Below are 20,485 nucleotides of genomic sequence, written 5' to 3'. Positions count from 1 at the left end.
TAGCCTGGAACTTCCATATGCTGAAGGTGCAGCCCTAAAAAGCAAAAAAAAAAAAAGAAAAGAAAAGAAAAGAAAGGGAGGAAAAAAAAGAAAACTGAGGAGGACTTAGATATAGGAAAAGGGCAATGATGGTGGAACCCCAGCTTGAGGGCAGGAACTGAGGGAATAAAGGATTGAGCCAGATCCTAGCAGCCTTCAAAGCCAAACTTAGAAGCTCTGACTGTTAGGTCTTCTACTAATTAACCACCATATATTAATTGTAATTATTAGTTTATGTGATGTCTCCATATCCTCACCACAGCTTCTCTCAGGAGGGATTTATCTTCCCCATTTATAATTAAAGAACTAGGCTCAGAAAGGGAAAGTAATTTGCCCTGAGTCACACAGCAGAACTGCAATTTGAACCTGAGCTTTAGTAACTCCATTGCTGCTCACTCTATCAATGAGGTCCCTAAGGACATAGGATTGTTGAGCAAGGGCTGCACTGGGAGTGATGTCAGGTTTAGATAAAGGTGTCCTGGCAGGGTGTCTCCCCAGCTACAATATGAGCCTGTGTGACTTTGTCACAACCTCCTTGCCAGGACCACACGCCAGCTGAGTTGAGAGCATCCAGCTGGACCCCAAACTACCAGGGCTTCCTAAGACCCAGCCGAGTCAGGGTGGAAAGGAGAACCAGAGTAGGGCAGGAGCTTTTGGGAGGGGCAGCAGCCTGGGGAATTTCTCTCCCAAGATCAGCAGGGTCACTGGAAACCAGAAGGGCCCTTAGAGGTCTTATAGCCTGACCTCTACATATGGAAGAGGAGCCTAAGACCCAGCAGGGAAGGTAGCCTGGAACAAGGAAACCAGGAATCAGTGTCAGACTCTCAACCAGAACCCACATGTCTTAACTCCTGAGCCAGTGCCAACTGGGAAAGGCTGTGTGCTGGTGCCAAGATGGGACAGGAGGCAGCGAAAGGCAGGATGGCTGCCTAGCTCCGTCACCACCAGGCTGTGTGACCTTGGGCAAGTCACTTCTCCTCTCTGAGCTTCCTGGTCTCTTTCTTCTGAGATAATGATCTCAGCGGCACCTTTTTGCCAAGGAGCATGCAGTGAGCGATGAACTTGGAAAGCTTGTTACAATCTTCAGAGCCCTGGGAAGGGGAGTCACCAGCAAGAGGCAGGCTGGTGCCAGGTGGGGTGGGTACCAGAGTTGGGCCTGCTGCTTCCTGGGTCTCTGCCCAAGCTTTGCCATCTGTGTGGCAGCTTTAGCTCCACTTCCTCCTGCCTCCCTGCCAGGAAAAAGGTTTCTGGGATCTTCTGTGTGTGTGTGTGTTTTTGCCTTTTCTAGGGCCACTCCCACAGCACATGGAGGTTCCCAGTCGGAGCTGCAGCCACTTGCCTATGCCAGAGCCACAGCAACTCGAGCTGAGTCTGCAACCCACACCACAGCTCACGGCAACGCCGGATCCTTAAGCCACTGAGGAAGGTCAGGGATCGAACCCACAACCTCATGGTTCCTAGTCGGATTAATTAACCACTGCGCCACGACGGGAACTCCTGGGATCTTCTTACTTTATCAGGATCTTCTTTCTCTCTCTTTAGCCAGACACGCTTATCTCCCCTTCTGTCTCAGGCAGGACACTCAGGTGCAAGTGACAGAAATCAGCGGTACAAGAAAGGAGAGTTCATTTGCGGCATGGCTAGATCCTCATACCCAGAATGATATCTCCCAGACACTGCCTTTGCTTGTTCACGCGTTCCCCCCTCACTCTCTGTCCCTTAGCTTTGGCTTCCTCCTCAAGCCGGCTCTCTCCCCCTCCCTCCCCAGTGGTGGCAAAGACAGCAGCCAACAGCTGTCATCTGACACTATACCCGGCCAAGTATCCTGGCAGATGGAGAGTATCTCTGTCCCCAAGCTCTGGCAAATACCCAGGGTGACTCTCAGGAGTAGGCCCAGGGTGAGTGCCATCCCTGAACAGATATCACCATGTTGGTTATTTGGTTAGCTCTTCGTCACAAACCCACTGTGGGAAGTAGAAGTGGCCTCAGCCCCCACCCAAGCCACATGGACTTGAGATACGTTTCTGTGTCCAGAACAAAGAGATAGGTTCTGTCAACAGAGAAAGGAATGTGGGATGGTCAATAGCAATTGGTATCCTTGGAGTTCCCACTGTGGCACAGCAGGTTAAGAACCTGGAGCTGCTGCAGCTATGGCATAGATCACAGCATTGGCTCAGATTCGATCCCTGGCCAGGGAAATTCCCTATGCCTCTGGTGCAGGGGAGGAGGCACAACAACCCAAAAAACAATTGGTATCCTTGGCACCTTTGTTCCTAACTGTATCAGCTGAAAGATTGAACCAGGGGCTCCTGGAAAGGGAATGTTGATTGCATCCTATATCAGTTAGCTTTTGCTGTGTAACAAATTCCTCCAAAACAGAGAAGTTTAAAACCACCATTTGGGGAGTTCCCATTGTGGCGCAGCAGAAACAAATCTGACTAGTATCCAAGAGATTGTGGATCGATCCCTGGCCTTGCTCAGTGGGTCGGGGATCCAGTGCTGCCATGAGCTGTGGCAACTGCCCCCCCAGACGCTCAGTCCATGTGGCTTGGGTGGGGCAGTCTGGATCTTGAATCCACTAGCTGAGACCCAATGCCCTGAGAAGTTGGGGAGGCTTCTTGGTGGGGAGGAAGGTGTTCTGAACCCTAGCTCCCCTGACCCTTTAGCCCATCCCAAAGTCACGGTCAGGGCTGCATTCCCCCTCATCCTCACAGACTTGTCCTCACCTCTCAGCACCCCCTTGGTACTGTGGGGCTGGGAGGGCTCTGAGACTTGTGTATCACCAGGCGTGGTGCCTCATCACCATGGTAACCAGTATCACCACAAGGTCAAGGAGGAGTCCCAGTCCTCTGCTCTTTGGGAGTGACTGTGGCCTCGGCCTGCTCTTTCCCACAGGTGGCTGCGCTGGAGCGGCAGATCTTTGACTTCCTGGGCTACCAGTGGGCTCCGATCCTAGCCAACTTCCTGCACATCATGGCAGTTATCCTGGGCATCTTTGGCACCGTGCAGTACCGCTCCCGGTACCTCATTCTGGTATGGCTCACTTGGCCCCTGCCCAAGCCAACCCCCTCTTCTCACCTCCATCCATTCCCCCTCCATCTCCAGGCAGAGCTTCCCTAAACCCCGGGTACCCAGACCCCTGCCTCTGTCTTGACTCCAGCCTGGCTGGTGATGTGGATGTTCAAATCCCAGTGCTTCTTTTCTAAGTGGAGAGGAGATTAATATTTTTCCTAAAGAATTACCTAGAGGAGTTCCCACTGTGGCACAGCAGAAACGAATCTGACTAGGAACCATGAGATTGCAGGTTCAATCCCTGACCTCGCTCAGTGGGTTAAGGATCTGGGGTTGCTGTGAGCTGTGGTATAGGTCACAGACATGGCTCATGGCTCAGATCCTGCGTTGCTGTGGCTGTGGTGTAGGCCAGCAGCTGTAGCTCCAATTGGATCCCTAGCCTGTGAACCGCCATATGCCTCGGGCGCAGCCCTAAGAAAGCAAAAAAAAAAAAGAATTACCTAGAGAAAAATCTAAATATTAGCAAGCTATATTATTGAGTGCCTACCATGTGCCAGGCACGTGAGAAGAGTTTCACCTGCTTTCCTTATCTTTACAACAGCCCTGAGAGGTGTATCTTACCATCTCCACTGTCCAGATGAAGAAATGAGGCTCAGAAAGGTGATGACGCTTCGTAAAGTCACACAGCTAACAAGTGGCAGGATTAGAGCACCACGTCCAGAGCAAAGGCTCCTGCTGCATCCCCACGCTGCCCCAGTAAGCCCGTGGGAGGGATAGAGTGTCTTGTTTGGTTTCTCAGGTTGCTTAGGAAGGCTTGCCTTCTGTCCCTTGATGTGCATCAAGAATGTGGGCTGGGAGTTCCCATCATGGCTTGGCGGTAATGAACCTGAGTGGTATCCATGGGAATGCGGGTTCGATCCTTGGCCTGATTCAGTGGGTTAGGGATCCAGCATTGCTGTGAGCTGTGGTGTAGGTCGCGGACCCAGCTCGGATCCCAAGTTGCTGTGGCTTTGACCGCTGGCCTGGGGGCTTCCATGTGCCGCAGGTGTGACCCTAAAAAAGATGGAATAAAAGGAGTTCCCGTCGTGGTGCAGTGGTTAACAAATCTGACTAGGAACCTTAAGGATTTAGGTTCGATCCCTGGCCTCGCTCAGTGGGAGGATCCGGTGTTGCCATGAGCTATGGTGTAGGTCACAGACAGGGCTTGGATCCTGTGTTGCTGTGGCTCTGGCGTAGGTCAGCGGCTACAGCTCTGATTAGACCCCCTAGCCTGGAAACCTCCATATGTTGCAGGAGCGGCCCTAGAAAAGGCAAAAAGACAAAAATAAAATAGAATAAAATAACGTGGGCTAGAGTGGCTAGGGAAGCCAGTGCCTCCTGTGCCCCAATCCCAGAAGTGCACTGTGTGCCTAGCTCTCTCCTCTCCTACTTCCTCTTTCCAAGCCCCAGTCCTTGATGATGATCAAACTGCCAGTTTCAATTAGTCTCAGCCTTGTCCCCTGCTCTTCCTCAGTGACCCATTCACACACCTCTCTTGAAGGAAAAGGCTTTCAGTAGATTTGCTACATAAATGTTTGACACCCACAATAGCAATGACTCGTAATGTCATGCCACTCCCCTGAGCCCACTCACTCATTCTAGGGCTTCTCTCCACCTCCCACAGGCTCAGTTCCAGAAGCCAAGTGAACAGGGCTTCCAAATCTCTCCCTTAACAAGATGAGAGGACCCTTCTTTCCAGTGCTCAGGAAAGACCCCAGCACCCCTGTAAACATCGCCTGCCAGGTGGCTGCCCCTGGAATTGTAGGCAGAGGATGGGGTTGGAAATATGCAGCTCCTGTCTCGTTCTTTGCCATGGGTAGGATGTCATCTGGTGTCTGTTGTTCTCTGCAGAATGGATAGGATTAGCTACCAGAGGACTTGGGTTCACATGTCAGCTTTACCCCTTCCTAGCTGTGTGATCTTGGAAAATGTAACCCTCTCTGAGCCTTAACTTAGTTATCTTTAAAGAGAAAGACAGTGCCCTCCCTGCAGGGTTGTTGTAAGGACAACTGTGTTGTAATGATTTGTAGAGGTTCCATTGTGACCCAGCAGGTTACAAACCCAACTGGTATCCATGAGGATTCGGGTTCGACCCCTGGCATCACTCAGCAGGTGAAATATCCCACATTGCCATGAGCTGCAGTGTAGATCACAGATGCGGCTAGAATCTTGCATTGCTGTGGCTGTGGCATAGGCCGGCAGCTGTGCATCTCCAATTGGACCCCTAGCCTGGGACCTTCCATATGCCACAAGTGTGGCCCTAAAAAGACAGGTGCATATGGAAAGAAAATTGATTTGTAAGCTCTCTGAGTGAGGCATTGTCATAATTTCCCCTGCAAAGATCTCCTCAGCATATTGATACACCCTCACCCCACTCCCCCACGCCCCACCCTGATCCCACCTCTGCTTTCCCCAGTACGCAGCCTGGCTGGTGCTCTGGGTTGGCTGGAATGCGTTTATCATCTGCTTCTACTTGGAGGTTGGACAGCTGTCCCAGGTAAGCCTCAGGCCTGGCAGTGCCAGAGGGCAGAGCCTGACCTTCCCCATCCCCCACCCCCCAGGCTCCTTGGGGTTGGTCTGGGCATCATCTCTTGAAGAGACCACCCTCTACACATTCAAATCATCTTTGCTCCCCACCCGCATCCCTGTGTTTTTGTACACCTCCTCTGTACTTCTCAAAAACAAATGATGGAGGGAGTTCCTGTCGTGTCTCAGTGGTTAACGAACCCGACTAGCATTCATGAGGCCTCGGGTTCGATCCCTGGCCTCACAGAATGGGTTGAGGATCCACCGCTGCTGTGAGCTGTGGTGTAGGCTGCAGATGAGGCTCAGATCCTTCGTGGCTGTGGCGTAGTAGCGGCAGCTACAGCTCCAATTGGACCCCTAGCCTGGGAACCTCCGTATGCCACAGGTACATCCCTAAAAAGATCAAAAAAAAAAAAAAAGATGGAGCAGATGAGGTTGAAGGGCAGTCTGTGTGAAAATGGGTTGGGGTCCCAGTTGACCCCAATCTCAGTAAAAACCAGCAATATTTGGTGGACAAGAACCGTGTTCAGTGCAAAAGAGTGAAAAAGGATGTGCTTTGTACGGCTGCTTAGTCAAAGATGTGAGTCCAATTCTGATCGATACTTTTTCAGAGGAAAGGAGACTAGATAGAGTTTGTTCTGGGAAAATGGAACAGACCCTGGAGAACTGCTGAAGAAAGCGGGAGTGTTGAGCTTGAAGAAGAGCAAGTCCGGAGGGCACAACTTCTATTTTTAGATGTAAAGGAGGCAAGGTATATGAAAGAGAGCCCTGGCTTTGTACTTCTGCTAGATTTAAATCCCAGCTTGAACCATTTCCTAGTCGTATGACCCTGGGCTGGTGGCTTACCCTCTCTGAGCTTCAGTTTCCTTATCTAGCAAGTGCAGTTGATAGAAATCCCAATTTCATGTGGTTGCTGAGGGGATGAAAGGAGATCTCACATCTCAGTGCTTGGCACCTGGTCAGCATGCCATGAAGACTTGTGGATGGACCACATGAGTGAATGGATTGATGAACAGGGTAAATGCACATGTGGGTGAGAACCTCTGATCTGGGCCAGCCCATTCTCCATTTCAAAAGGGGAGACCAAGGACTATAAAGAGAGGAGAGGTTTGCCCAGGGTCACACACAGAGAGAAGCAGAGAGGCTAAATAGGCTATGAAGGGGTCTGTATTGAGGTTTTCAATAGCTGGAAAATTGGAAACGGTCACAGTTAATGCCCCTTCCAGCCCTGAAATTCTAGGGCTCCTGTGGGTCCCTCTTCCATCTCCGATGAGGCCCGCATGGTCATCAAGCGCCGCCTACTGGCCAAACATAAACTTGCAGATACAGACTTCATACCCTTTCCTTTCCAAGCCAGGAAAGGAAGCTGTTAAAACCACCTGGGTGTGAGGTAGACCTTATGTAAAGTCTCCTAGAGCCTGGGGAGGATTCCCCTTCCCCCTCCCCACCCAGCTCAGTATCCTAGGCCCCTCTGCCCCCAGGACCGGGACTTCATCATGACCTTCAACACATCCCTGCACCGCTCCTGGTGGATGGAGAATGGGCCAGGCTGCCTGGTGACACCTGTCTTGAACTCCCGTCTGGCCCTGGAGGACCACCATGTCATCTCGGTCACCGGCTGCCTGCTTGACTATCCCTACATCGAAGCACTTAGCAGTGCCCTGCAAATCTTCCTGGCCGTGAGTTCTCCTGTCCCTTAATTGATGCACCCCCAGAGGTGGAGGGCACCCCCACCCCTTTGTTTAGCCCTTGTTAAGAAGGACAACCCTGCTGTGCTTCGTCCTGGCTCTGTTTCTGTATCTTGTACCACCTTCCTTCACTTCAGGAAGTGAGCAGGTTTAATGAATAGGATGAGGCATCCGACGTGAGTCAATCCTGAGTTTAAATCTCCAACATACCTGCTGCATGACCTTGGACAAGTCACTGGCTTTCTCCGAGCTTGATTCCTTATTCTCAAAAAGGAATGATAATATCAACCTCATAGAGTTGTGAGAAGAAATTAAAAATGACTCCAAGATAGTAATTTCCATTTCTAGGAGGGCCAGTTGTGTCCGAGGCACTTTACACACACAAAGTCACATAATCCTCTTTCCTCTTAACAAGCCAGTAAGGTATTGCCCAGCTCCAACTGGGGAAACTGAGGCTCAAAAAGGTAAAATACTTACTTGTACAGAGTGACACTCCCAGAACGAAGAATGGAACCAGGTGTCTTAAGTTTCAGGCACAGTCATTTAACGTGAAGTTGCTATGGGTTTGCCTTCCCCCTAGCACACACATCCCTCCAGGAGGTGTGGGCGGGCCAGGCAGAGGGTGAAGAAAGAGCCTCCCTCTCCTCCTCCCCTCCGTGACGCTATGTGTCCTTCCCCAGCTGTTCGGCTTCGTGTTTGCCTGCTACGTGAGCAAAGTATTCCTGGAGGAGGAGGACAGCTGTGAGTGCGGGGCCCATAGGGAAGTGGGAAAACCTGGCCGCGCGCCACCCCACGCCGTCAGCACCCTGGACAGGGGCCCGAGCGGGAGGGAGCACTGGGTCAGTTAAGGAGCCCCTCTTGGGGCTGGGGAAGAAGAGGAGCAGGGTGGCTAGGGATCTGCATAGCCAGCCCATTTGGGGCTGTGGTCCAGACGTCCAGGTGCCCAGTCCAAGGCCCCAGCGTCGCTCCCCCTACCCGTCCCTCTTAGGCCGCGTCCCTTGGAGGGGCTCCGCAGCCCTACCCCTGTTAAGCGCCGCCCATTCTCAGTTCGTCCCACCCCCAACCCCCGGGAGATCTTGCCTACCCCCCCACCCCCACCCCCTCCCCGCCAGCCTCCCTCCTGTCTCTCGCCGTCTCCACCCCGAGCCTTCTCCCTTAGAGCGCCGTCCCCCTCCACCATCCACACCCTTACCCCCTGTCCCCCAGCTGTCTCGGGCCTTGGCTCACGCATCGGGATACTGCAGCAAAGCCCAATCCCTCAGGCCCAGTACGGGGTCTGGCCCTAAGATTCCTCCCTTTCAGAACCCAGCCTCCCATAACTTGCCCTCCCGCAGACCCATTTCTAACCACGTGCCATCTCCCCTTCCGCAGTTGACTTCATCGGCGGTTTTGATTCCTACGGATACCAGGCGCCCCAGAAGACTTCGCATTTACAACTGCAGCCTCTGTACACGTGAGTCATGGCGCGGAGCAGGGTGGGGTGGAGAGTCCCGGGCGTTAGTGTAAGAGAAAGAAGAGCACGGAGGAGCCGGGAGGAAGCCAGATCTCTCCGCCTCAATACTTGGGGGTCCACTTCCCTAACCTGCTTTTTTTTCCGGCAGGTCCGGGTAGCTTCTGCCCCGCGCCCACCCCGGCGGCTAGACTGACGCGGCTGCCTCGAGCTCCCGCCAAGATGACAGGCGCGCCCCCTGGCGGCTTTCTGACCAGACTGCAGCCTGCATCGGCTCGATCAGGGTCTGAAGTGGACTTGGACTTGACCCTTAGAAACCTGGACTTAAGGGGTGGGGCGGGGGAGGGGGATCGCGGAGTTTGTATTTTTTTTATCTCAGCCTTGGCTTGTGCTAGAGCCTCCCTTCCTTCTTCAGCCTCTCCCTTTCACCCTTCACCCAGCATCCTGTCCCCTGTCCAGAGAGAAAGGGCGGGACAGACGCAACCCATCTCACCACACTCATTCACCAGCCCTGGGGAAAGTTACTGTGAACTAGGAGCAGGAGTCCTGGGCTCTAATCACAGCTCCATCACTCTCTGTGTGATATCTGGCAAGGCCCTTGCCCTCTGGGCCTCAGTTTCCCACCTCAATTAAAATAATCCCTGAGTACACAGAGCTCTTTCTAGCCTTTTCATTTGATTCTCAACTCCGTGGACAATATTGGGATTTTACTGTAATCTCCATTTTGCAGATAGGGAAACTGAGGCCCAGAGATGTAAAGTGATTTGCTTAAAGCCACAGAGCTAGACTTTTGGTGGAGGCAGGCCTTGAACGCAGTGTATGATCTCTGTAGTTTCAGACTCCAAAACCCGGTGTCTGGTCTCTGAATTCCATCTCCAAGCTCCCTTGCAGCATGGACACTCTAGAACCCGTGCAATATTACGCTTCCATACCACTGCCACAACTTGCCCACGCCTCTCTTAAAGCAATATACCTGTTCTCCTGTTGGGAATGGGCTGGATGGATCCTAGAGCCCTGAATTCAGCCTGACCCACAGGGAAGCCTTCTTAGACTCAGTCCCTGTCCACCCTTGGCAAAACCTTCAACCTCTCTAGCAAAGGGGGGAGGGCACAACTCAGTCACCGCCCCCCCTTCCAGGTCCCTGAGGCTGCTGCACCCATGATTCCCCACCCCCAGCAATTCCACCAACCCCTGACAGCTCCAGCCACTTTACCACTTGGAAGACCTGTGGTTCCAGAGTGGAAAAGGGCACCAGTGTTCAAAGATCACTAGAATTCATGATTATGCCAGTTTCCAGAAGCAACCTCTGTCAAGCCCAGAATTTGTTCCGAAGAGGCAGAATGGGGGTGTGGGTCACAGTGGGGAGGGGGCTCTGGAGGGCCAGCACCCTTCCTTAAGAACAAGTAGAGACGATAACTCTTTCTTCCCACCTCCCTCCTCAGACACCCCCAAGGACCCTGCATCCTGTGCACTGGCTGGTGCATCTGAGGACAGGAGGGTGTGGCCTCAGCTTCTGGTCTGTGAACCAGGAGTGGCCCCGGCTTAGGAAGGACGGTGGGAGGCACAGGGTCCCAGTGGGAAGTGCGGACGCTTTGCACCCCTGAGCCCATCAGTGGGGACCATTCCATGCTCACCTCCTCGGATCTAGCCTTCCCTCCCATCCAAGGCTAAAATATCCTGAACTAAGACCTCACCCCACCATCCATCCCATCTGCAGGTCTGTGCCAAAGAGCCAATCCCAGGAGTTCCTCTGGTCGCTGCAGAGACCGAGGCCTGGATGGTTGGCCCGGTTGGCTGATGGGCACAGCCCCAAAGGGCGACAATTCCCTTCAGATCTGGCTGCTGCCCTGCCCCTGGGCCAACTCCTGCCTCCAGTCCTCTTTTCTCCCATCCCAGCCAGCTGTCATCTCTTCCCACCCCCACCCCTCCCCAGTCCCCTTTCTACTCAACGGGTTTAGCCACTGGTGCTTTGAAGCCTTTTGTTTTTATAAGACGGTTTTTTCAAGGAGACCAAGTTTTCCTCCCACTGGGACCTTGCAAAGCAGGGAGTTGTCCCCTGGTTTCTGTGCAGGTGGGTTGATTAAAGATGGTGTTTTCTTCTCTTTCTTCCTGTCCTCCTGCCCCGTGACTTGACAGGCTCTTCTAAGGGAGAAGTCTCTGCAGGAAGGGTGGGCAGAGGTTTGGAATCTACGTCACTGTCATTGTCAGACATTCCTGGGGCACTGGCCTGTGCCTTTGGCTGACTGTGTAGCTTTGGATGAGTTCTCCCTCTTTTTCCTCATCCATAAAAGGCAGAGAGGGGACTACATCAGGGGCTACCCAAACCTGGCTTCAGAATCCCTTAGAGAGCTTTCTATTTATTTTTCTGATTAGGTGCATTTGAAGTTGATGCATTCAAATCCTTTGCATCCTGGCTCTGCCTTCTTCCTGACAATTCAGTTCCTGGCCTGGAATAAGCTGGCAGACAGGGCTTCAGACACAGATTGCTGCATCCCAGTTGGGACATCGTGGATCCTTTTCTGGCAGTACAACCTGAATCAGGGGCTTTTTGTTTTGTTTTGTTTTGTTTTAGGGCCGTACCCACGGCAAATGGAGGTTCCCAGCCTAGGGATCTGATAGGAGCTACAGCTGCCAGCCTACGCCACAGCCTCAGCAACACCAGATCCGAGCCGCGTCTGCGATCTACACCACAGCTCATGGCAGTGCCAGATCCTTAACCCACTGAGCAAGGCCAGGGATTGAAGCTGCAACCTCATGGTTCCCAGTCAGATTCATTTCCGCTGAACCACGACGGGAACTCCTGAATCAGTATTTTGAATGACCAAATTTTGTTTATTTTTGTGAATAGGTAATAAAGATTAAAAAAAAAAAAAAAAACAGGATATATGGTACAGGATTCAGAAAGTTGCAGCGGGATACTCACTTCAACTCCCTGCTTATTTCACCTAAATCTGAATCTTGGAAATCTTCTCCCATTAATACGTATGGGGCTGCCCTCCATTCGTCCCCCATGATTTGTTGGAACTATTTTTGAGATCCCCAGGTGATCTTGGCGCCTAGGGGCCAAGAACCAGATGTTCTACATAGGGATGCCCAGGTCCATTGGGCAAACCTCCGTGGACCACTCTGGACCCTGGAGTCAGGGGGGGATAAATCAAGGTCTAGTGGGGAGCCCGCAGGGTGAGCAGGGAGAAGGCTGGATGCTGAGAGCAGGTGGTCAATGCTGAGGACAGTGAGTTGTGAAAGGCAGTTATTAATAGGAGCTGGGGGGAGAGGCGAGCTGAGCATCCTGGACAGGCCAACAGCATGAGCCAGCTGTGGAGGAGGAAAACCTGAGGCGTCTGGGGTAGGAACAACCGGAGACTGAATGGCTGGAGGAAGCTTCAGTGGGGAATGTATTAGTTTTTTGTAGTTGTAAATTATCACAACTTTAGTCTCTTAGAGCAATACACACTTGTGATCTTGCAGTTTGGTTTGATCCAACATCAATCTCACTGGGGTAAAATCAAGAAGTCTGGGAGTTCCTGTTTTGGCTGAATGGGTCACAATGGGTATCCATGAGGATGTGGCTTCCATCCCTGGCCTCGCTCAGTGGGTTAAGGGTCTGGCGTTGCCATGATCTGTGGTGTAGGTCACTGATGCGGCTTGGATCCCGTGTGGCTGTGGCTGTGGCTGGCAGCTTCAGCTCTCATTCAGCCCCTACCCTGGGAACCTCCATATGCTGCAGGTTTGGCTGTAAAAAGCAAAAAAAGATGTTGGGAGGATTGCATCTCTTTCTGGAGACTCTAGGGGAGAACCTATTTCCATGCCTCTTCTAGCTTCTGGAGGCTGCCCACATTTCTTGGCTTGTACCCCCTCCCTCCATCTTCAAAGCCAACAACCCTGCAGCTCTCTGACCCCTTTCTGCATGATCACATCTCTAAGCACAGCCGGGAAAGGTCCACTTGTAAGGATTCATGCCATTGGATTGGGCCCACTTGAACATTCAAGGATAATCTCTTCTTGAAGTCCTGAATCCTTGAGTTCCTGCTGCAGTGCCCTGGGTTAAGAATCCAACTGCTTGTATTCAAATTAAAAAAAAAAAAAATCCAACTGCAGCAGCTTGAGTCACTGCAGAGGTACAGGTTCGATCCCTGGCCCTGCACAGTGAGTTAAAGCATCCGGCATTGCTGCAGCTGTGGTCCCTGGCCCAGGAATGTCTATATGCTACAGATGCTGCCATTAAAAAAACAAAACCAATCCTTAATCCCATCTGTAGGGTCCTTCTTGCCATGTAACACGTTCACAGATTCCAGGAATGAATGTGGACCTCCTTGGTGGGGGGGGTCATTCTTCTGCTACAGGAAGGGAGGGAGATAGTATCCAGGTGGTACTGGGCCTGAGTGTCAAACCAGAGCTCGTCAGCCTGATGTGATTGATGGTAGTGGGAGCTCTTGGAGGAGATGGAGCAGTAGTTACTCAGAACCGTCCTTGAGAGAGAACTGGCAGGGCTGGAAGGGGGCGTTGGAGGATGGAAGCAGGAAGCAGTATTCTGTCTGGAAGAGACCTAGGGTTTCTCACTATCCTGTGTAAGTGTGTGTTCTTGGGAGTTGGTGTGGGACCATGAGTTCTGTGCGCCAGTACAGTTATGATCAGCATGAACTGCGGGAGTCAGACGTCCCTGGGCCCCCACTTATCACTCTAGAAACAGTCAAGCTGGTCTCCCCACAGAGTCCAGTATAGCTCCAGCATCCTGGAACCATCTCCAGACAGCCTCTGCACATCCCAATAATCCAGACAGAACATATCTTTCGATAACTACTGAGTTGTAAAAGTGCCCAAGCCATTCTTGGAAGCACTAGAGTATGTATTCCATAAGGTGCATTTGGCAATTGCAAGAGGCTCCTGGTATTTGCAGACTAATGTTTACCTGAATGCTTTGGAATTGGGTCTTGCTCTTTCTATTTTATTTTATTTTTGTCTTTTTTTTTTTAGGGCTGCACCTGTGGCATATGGACGTTCCCAGGCGAGGGGCCAAATTGGAGCTGCAGCTGCTGGCCTACGCCACGGCCACAGCATTGCAGGATCTGAGCCGTGTCTGCGACCCACACCACAGCTCACGGCAACACAGGATACCCAACCCACTAAGCAAGGCCAGGGATTGAACCCGCATCCTTAGGAATGCTAGTTGGATTTGTTACTGCTGAGCCACAACGGGAACTCCAGCTCTTGAGTGTAAACACTGATAACTTCATCCCTGGGTTAGTTTGGGCCAAGGCAGGTCTGAGTTTGCCCATGGCCACCTGAGCTGGGGGCTACACCAAGCCCTGAGTCTCGGGTCTAGGGACTCAGCGATTCCCCTGGAATCAGACTACACAGGCCTCAGCCAACTGGAGCTGCTGAGAGAGCCCTGCCCCAGGTGTCTAATGCTGATATTAGAGCTCCCTACTCACCTTGGGACCTGGGGCCAGTCCTCCCACCTCTGGCCTTCATGACTTCATCAGTGAAATGAGAGGGCTGGACCCTGTAGAATACTCCTGGGCTTCTTTACTGGAACAGGGCTCCTCAACCCTAACTGTACTTGGGATTTTTTTTTTTTAATACAGATTTCTGAAGTTCTCTTATGGCGCAGCAGATTAAGGATCCAGCATTGTCACTTGGGTTGCTGCTGTGGTGTGAATTAGATCCTTGGCCTAGGAATTTTCACATACCACAGAGGCAGCAAAAAAAAAAAGATTTTGGGAGTTACCATCATGGCTCAGTGGAAACAAATCTGAATAGTATCCATGAGGATGCAGGTACGATCCCTGGCCCCACTCAGAGGGTTAAGGATCCAGCATTGCTGTGAGGTGCCATGTAGATTGCAGGTGCAGCTCAGATCCTGTGTGGATGTGGCTGTGGCTATGGCTGTGGTATAGGCCAGCAGCTATAACTCTGATTCAACTCTGATTCAACTTCCACATGCTGTGGGTGCGGCCCTGAAAAGCAAAAACAAAAAAACAAAACAAAAAAGAGATTTCTAATTCTTTGAGACCCAAGCCTCTGAATCTGTCCTTCAAGTATTTAAAAAGAGCCTACTATGTGGAGTTCCCGTCATGGTGCAGGGGAAACAAATCTGACTAGGAACCATGACGTTTCGGGGTCAATCCCTGGCTTCAATCATTGGGTTAAGGATCTGGCATTGCCATGAGCTGAGCTGTGATATAGTTTCCAGACGCAGCTTGGATATGATGTGGCTGTGGCTGTGGCATAGGCTGGTAGCTGTAGCTCCAATTCAGCCCCTAGCCTGGGAACCTCCAAATGTCATAGATGCAGCCCTAAAAAGCAAAAAAAAAAAAAAAAAAAAAAAAAAAAAAAAGGAACCTACTATATACAGGTACTGGGGATAGAGCAGTGAACAAAACAGAACATAATCCCTGCTTTTGTGGAGGTTATCTATGAGAGGAGACATACATAAGTAAACTAATAAAATATACAGCCTGTAGGCATTCCCATGGTGGCTCATCAGGTTAAGAACCTGACTAGTATCCATGAGGTTGTGGGTTCGATCCCTAGCCTTGCACAGTGGGTTAAGGATCCAGCATTGCCGTGAGCTGTGGTGTGGGTCACCTGGACAAGGCTCACGTTGCTGTGGCCGTGGCGTAGGACAGCAACTGCATCTCCGATTCAACCCTCTAGCCTAGGAACTTACATATGCTTCGGGTGCAGCCCTAAAAAGGCTATATATATATATATATATATGTGCGTGTGTGTGTGTGTGTGTATGTGTGTATGTATATGTGTCTATATATACATACAGTGTGTCGGATAAATGTCACCAAATAAAAGAGGGCAAGGAAAGGATGCAGGTTAGGAATAGGTGCTATTTTTTTCTCTTTTTCGCTGCAGCATACAGCATTTTGATGTGGTATCTCAGTTCCCAGACCAGGGATTGAATCCAGGCCACAGCAGTGAAAGCACCAAATCCTAACCACTAGTCCACCAGCGAAGTCCCCTGATTTTGGTTTTAAACTGGACATCAGGTTAGTGAGGAAGGTCTCACTAAGAAATATTTTGGATAAAATACCTGAAGAAGTTAGTTAGAAGGCAAAGGGAACGGCAAGTGCAAAGGCCCTGAGGTGGGAGCCTGAATACTAGAGGGAAACAAGGAGGCCAGTGTGGTTCAAAGCAAAGACAGGGGAGCATAGTTGGAGATGAAGCCAGAGAGATAAGGCAGGGTAGGGTCGTGTCTGACACCATATTGGCCTTGAAGGCTTGAAGGACACCATAAGGGCTTCGGTTTTTAATCTGAGTGAGGTGGGAAGCCACAGAGCTGGGAAGAATCCCTTTGGATACTGCGTGGAGGATTGGCTATAAGAGGTCAAGGGCTGAAGCACAGAGACCTTCAAGATAATCCAGGTGAGGGATGGCGGTGTTCAATCAAGGGGCAGAGGTGGAGGAGGGGAGATGTGGCTGGATTCCAATATATTTTGAAAGTTGGACCCAGAGGATTTTCTCGGGGTTTGGCTGTGGGATGTGAATAAGAGAGAAGAGTCACACAGGAGCCCAAGGTTATTTGTTTTTTTAATTTTATGGAAGTTCCCAGGCCAGGGATTGAATACAAGCCATAGCTGCAACCTATGCTGCACCTGCAGCAACACTGGATCCTTTAACCTGATGTGCTAGGCCGGGTGCTTCTGCGGTGACCCAAGCCACTTAAGTTGGATTCTTAACCCACTGCACCACAATAGGAACTTCTAAATTTTAAAAAATATTTTATTTTATTTTTATTTTATTTTTTGGGCCATAGCCGTGGCATTTGGAAGTTCCCAGGCTAGGGTTGGAACCTGCATCATGGCAAAGACAAAGCTGGATCCTTAACCTGCTGTGCCACAGTGGGAACTCCCAAGACCCTGTGGTTTTCAGCCTGAGTGAGGGGAAGCTGCCCTTGTGATGGGATAACAGTGGTAGAAGGCTTGGGGGAGGATTTCAGTGTCCTGGTATTGAACACGTAAAGTTTGAGATGCCTGTTAGACATTCAAGAGGAGATATCAAGGAGGCCCTTGGGTATAAGAGAGGAGAGGTCTCAGCTGAAGAGAGGACGTTTGGAACCACTGGTGTGAAGATGGTATTTCAAGTCATGACAATGGATAAAACCACCAAGAGGAGTTCCTGTTGTGGCTCAGCGGTCAATGAACCCGACTAGCCTCCCTGAGGAAGTGGGTTTGATCCCTGGCCTCACTCAGTGGGTTAAGGATCCGGCAGTGCCGTGAGCTGTGATGTAGGTTGCAGACACGGCTCAGATCCTGTGTTGCTCCAGCAGAGGTTGAGGCCGGCGGCTACAGCTTTGATTGGACCCCTTAGCCTGGGAACATCCTTATGCTGCAGTTGCTGCCCTAAAAACAAAACAAAGCAAAACAAAACCAAAAAACCACCAACAGAGTGAAAGTAGACAGGGAAGTGGGTTGAAGACAGTCCTGAGGCACTTCCACATTCTTTTTTTTTTTTAAATCTTTTTAGTTAGACGTGACTCACTAAATCCAATCCACTCCTAAGAATAAGCAATTCCTCTCTACCTTTTGAGGGGAACTTTGTCAAAGAATTTGTAGACATACTTTAAAAGCCCTGCAGCAACTCTGTCTTAACTTATTTTTAAGAAATTGAACAGGTGCTTAGAAGAAATGTACCATCAGTTTCCTGCCCTCCACTCTTCCCTGTGATCGTCCAGATTCCAAAACTCAAAACTTGGAGCCCCGGGGAAAAAAGCCGATTTGATCTGTTAGTTGGTGAAGAGTCCATGGTGCCTGGGACATGATAGATACTTGATAAATATTTACGGGAGAAGCCTGCTGGAGGACCTCCTATAATCAGACATATGGATTCGTTCCATATGGATTCGTGTTTATTGCTGCTTCCACAGGCCTGTTCTGGAGCTGGGGTGCAAAGATAGATCTGATCCAATCTGTGTCCTTGGACGGAGCCCTCAGATAGAGGGAAAATTTAATACAAGAAACTGTATTACATGGAGTTCCCATCGTGGCTCAGTGGTAAAGAACCCTGCTAGTGTCCATGAGGATGCGGGTCCAATTCCTGGCCTCACTCAATGGGTTAAGGATGTGGCATTTCTGTGAGCTCCAGTGTAGGTTGGAAGACACGGCTCAGATCCCGTGTTGCTGTTGCTGTGGTGTAGGCTGGCAACTACAACCCCTATTCGACCCTTAGCCTGGGAACTTCCATATGCCATGGGTGCAGCCCCGAAAAGCAAAAAACAAAAACAAACTGTAATACTATATATATCTATATGTCTGTATCTATGAGTTCCCTTGCGGCACAGTGGGTTAAGAATCCGGCATTGTCACTGCACTGGTTTGAGTTGCCTCCATGGCATGGGTTCGGTCCCTGGCCCAGGAATTTCCATATGCTGTGGGCGTGGCCAAAAAAACCCCCCAAAGACAAAATAGATGCTATAAAAGGCAGTATGATCGAAGGATGCAGTGGAGAATCAGGCTGCAAGAAGAAAAGAAGAAGGCAATTTAAGGAGACTTCTTAGAAAAGGTGGCACGGAGTTCCCACTGTGGTGCAATGGGATTGGCAGCATCTCTGCAGCGACAGGTGGAAGGTTTGTTCCCCGGGCCGGGCGCTGTGGTTTAAAGGATCTGGTGTTGCTATGGCTGTGGCTTAGGTCTCAACGGCTGCTGGGATCTGATCCCCAGCCTTAGAACTCCATATGTCACAGGGTGACCAAAAAAAAAAAAAAAAAGAGACAAGGTGGCAGTTTGAACTAAGACTTGAAGAATGAAGAGGGTGCTTGGAAGACTTGTGTGGACAGATGACATTTTGGGCCCAAAGAGCAGCTTGTTCAAAGACACAGAGGTGTGGGAGTTCCTGTCGTGGTTCAGTGCTAACGAACCCAAATAGTATCCGTGAGGATGCAGGTTCAATCCCTGGCCTTGCTCGGTTGGGTCAAGGATCTGGCAATGCTGTGAGCTGTGGTGTAGGTTGCAGACACAGTTCGGATCCCACGTTGCTGTGGCTGTGGCTGTGGCATAGGCTGGCAGCTACAGCTCCGATTCGACCCCTAGCCTGGAAACTTCCATCTATCATGGGTGTTGGCTTAAAAAGACAAAAAAGCAAACAAAGACACAGAGGTGTGAAAGAATCTAGCGTGTTCTGGGAATTTCAGAGTTAGAAGGAACGTTGGTGTTATTTAGTGGAAACCTCATTGCTGCTTGCATCTCCTCGTAATAGTAATAGCCAACCTTCTCAGATGCCTGCCAGGCACTGTGCTAAGCACTGTGGCAGGATTGTCTGGTTTGAACCTCACAACAAACCTCTAAGGTGGTTATTATTATCATCTCCAGTTCATAAACGAGAAAACGGAGACTGAGGTTCAGTACCAGGTCCAGGATTGCACAGTGAGTTGCAGGGCTAGGACTGAAATCGGGATCTTGCTGAGACACAAGTCCTGTGTTTTTAACCTCTGCATTGCACTACATGCACACCGCTAAGTGTTCATGCAGTCTCACCTTGCACCTTCCTGGAGTGACAGGAAGCCCACTGTCTCTCTGGCGAGGACAAAGAAGCCGTGGGGTTTTTCATTCCATCCCTGGAATGTTAGGAATTACCAACCGAATTGAAGCAGGACCTTAAGAGAAAGACAGGCAACAAGCATTTATTGATTATCTGTCCAATGCCATTTACCCAAAGAGCTCTGGTTCGAGGCAGCATGATCAGCATCCATTAGGAGAGGTGGCAGCAGGTGGCAGGGGCTAGAAGGAGGGACCACTTCTCCCATGTGGGGACGAAGAGAGGGCCTCCTGGAGTGACCCAGGAGGAAGGACACGGAGTTCTCTAGACCAGAGTTTCTCAAAGTCAGCTCTCTTCCAATGTGGGGCCAGATAATTCCTTGTCGTGGGAGCTTGTCCTGCCCAGTGGAGGGTGTTTAGCAGCATCCCTGGGCCCTCCCCACGAGATGGACCCCCACCCTCAGGAGTGACACCCCAAATGACTCTAGCCATTGCCAAACATCCCTGAGAGGCAGTATCACCCCCAGTGGAGTATTACCTCTGTAGGCAGAAGAAATAAAGTGAGCTAAGTCAAGAGAGGAGATGAGTAAGACTTGGGGTAAAGCACTTAACTCGAGCCTTATTTTTCTCATCTGTAAAATGGTACCATACTCCAAAGGAGTATTGTAATAATATATATATATATATTTTTTTGCTTTTTAGGGCCACCCCTGTGGCATATGGAGGTTCCCAGGCTAGGGGTCCAATTGGAGCTAGAGCTACTAGCCTACGCCACAGCTACCGCAACGAGGGATCCGAGCCACATCTGCAAATTACACCACAGCTCATGGCAACGCCAGATCCTTAACCCACTGAGCAAGGCCAGGGATGGAACCCGCAACCTCATGGTTCCTAGTTGGATTCATTTCCACTGCGCCATGACGGGAACTCCTATTGGGATAATTAATGAGATTACCTGTAAAGCACTTGACACATAAAAGACCCCTGATAAATGTTAGTTCCTTTCCATTTTAAGACAAAAATGATAATCCCTGACCCCCACGTTCATCAAACTGCAGGCTACTTTGGAGACTACGGTACTTAGGCTCCAAACTAGTCCCTCAACGTCTCTTCCCATAAAATGGCATTGAGGTGAAGAGAGGAATGAAGCTAGACCAAGTGGCTTCCAATTTTTAAAATTTCCACCTTTATCCTGGTCCTATTTTTAAAAGGAGAGCACTGATTAAATTCATTTATTTCCCAATTGC

General features: G+C 50.5%; 1 protein-coding gene across 4 annotated transcripts in view; it reads left to right on the top strand.

Moving 5' to 3' along the window:
- Positions 1-10,859, top strand: part of NKAIN1 (sodium/potassium transporting ATPase interacting 1) — a 51,640-nt gene extending 40,781 nt beyond the window's left edge. The window contains exons 1-7 of one of the 4 annotated variants that reach the window (XM_047792979.1): positions 3,020-3,072; positions 3,653-3,807; positions 5,507-5,587; positions 7,098-7,295; positions 7,985-8,045; positions 8,676-8,757; positions 8,906-10,859. In XM_047792979.1, the coding sequence (XP_047648935.1) occupies positions 3,697-3,807; positions 5,507-5,587; positions 7,098-7,295; positions 7,985-8,045; positions 8,676-8,757; positions 8,906-8,915 (543 nt within the window). In that variant the 5' untranslated portion in view covers positions 3,020-3,072; positions 3,653-3,696 and the 3' untranslated portion in view covers positions 8,916-10,859. Of the gene's footprint in view, positions 1-2,934; positions 3,073-3,652; positions 3,808-5,506; positions 5,588-7,081; positions 7,296-7,984; positions 8,046-8,675; positions 8,758-8,905 lie in introns of those variants that run through there. The other 3 variants (XM_047792978.1, XM_047792980.1, XM_047792981.1) reach the window with 3 other exon arrangements.
- The last annotated feature ends 9,626 nt before the right edge of the window (positions 10,860-20,485 follow it).

The sequence above is a fragment of the Phacochoerus africanus genome, chromosome 8, assembly GCF_016906955.1.
Source record: "Phacochoerus africanus isolate WHEZ1 chromosome 8, ROS_Pafr_v1, whole genome shotgun sequence".
Lineage (NCBI taxonomy): Eukaryota > Metazoa > Chordata > Mammalia > Artiodactyla > Suidae > Phacochoerus > Phacochoerus africanus.
Note: the sequence above shows the minus strand (reverse complement) of the source record. Positions and strands in the feature narration are given on the sequence as shown.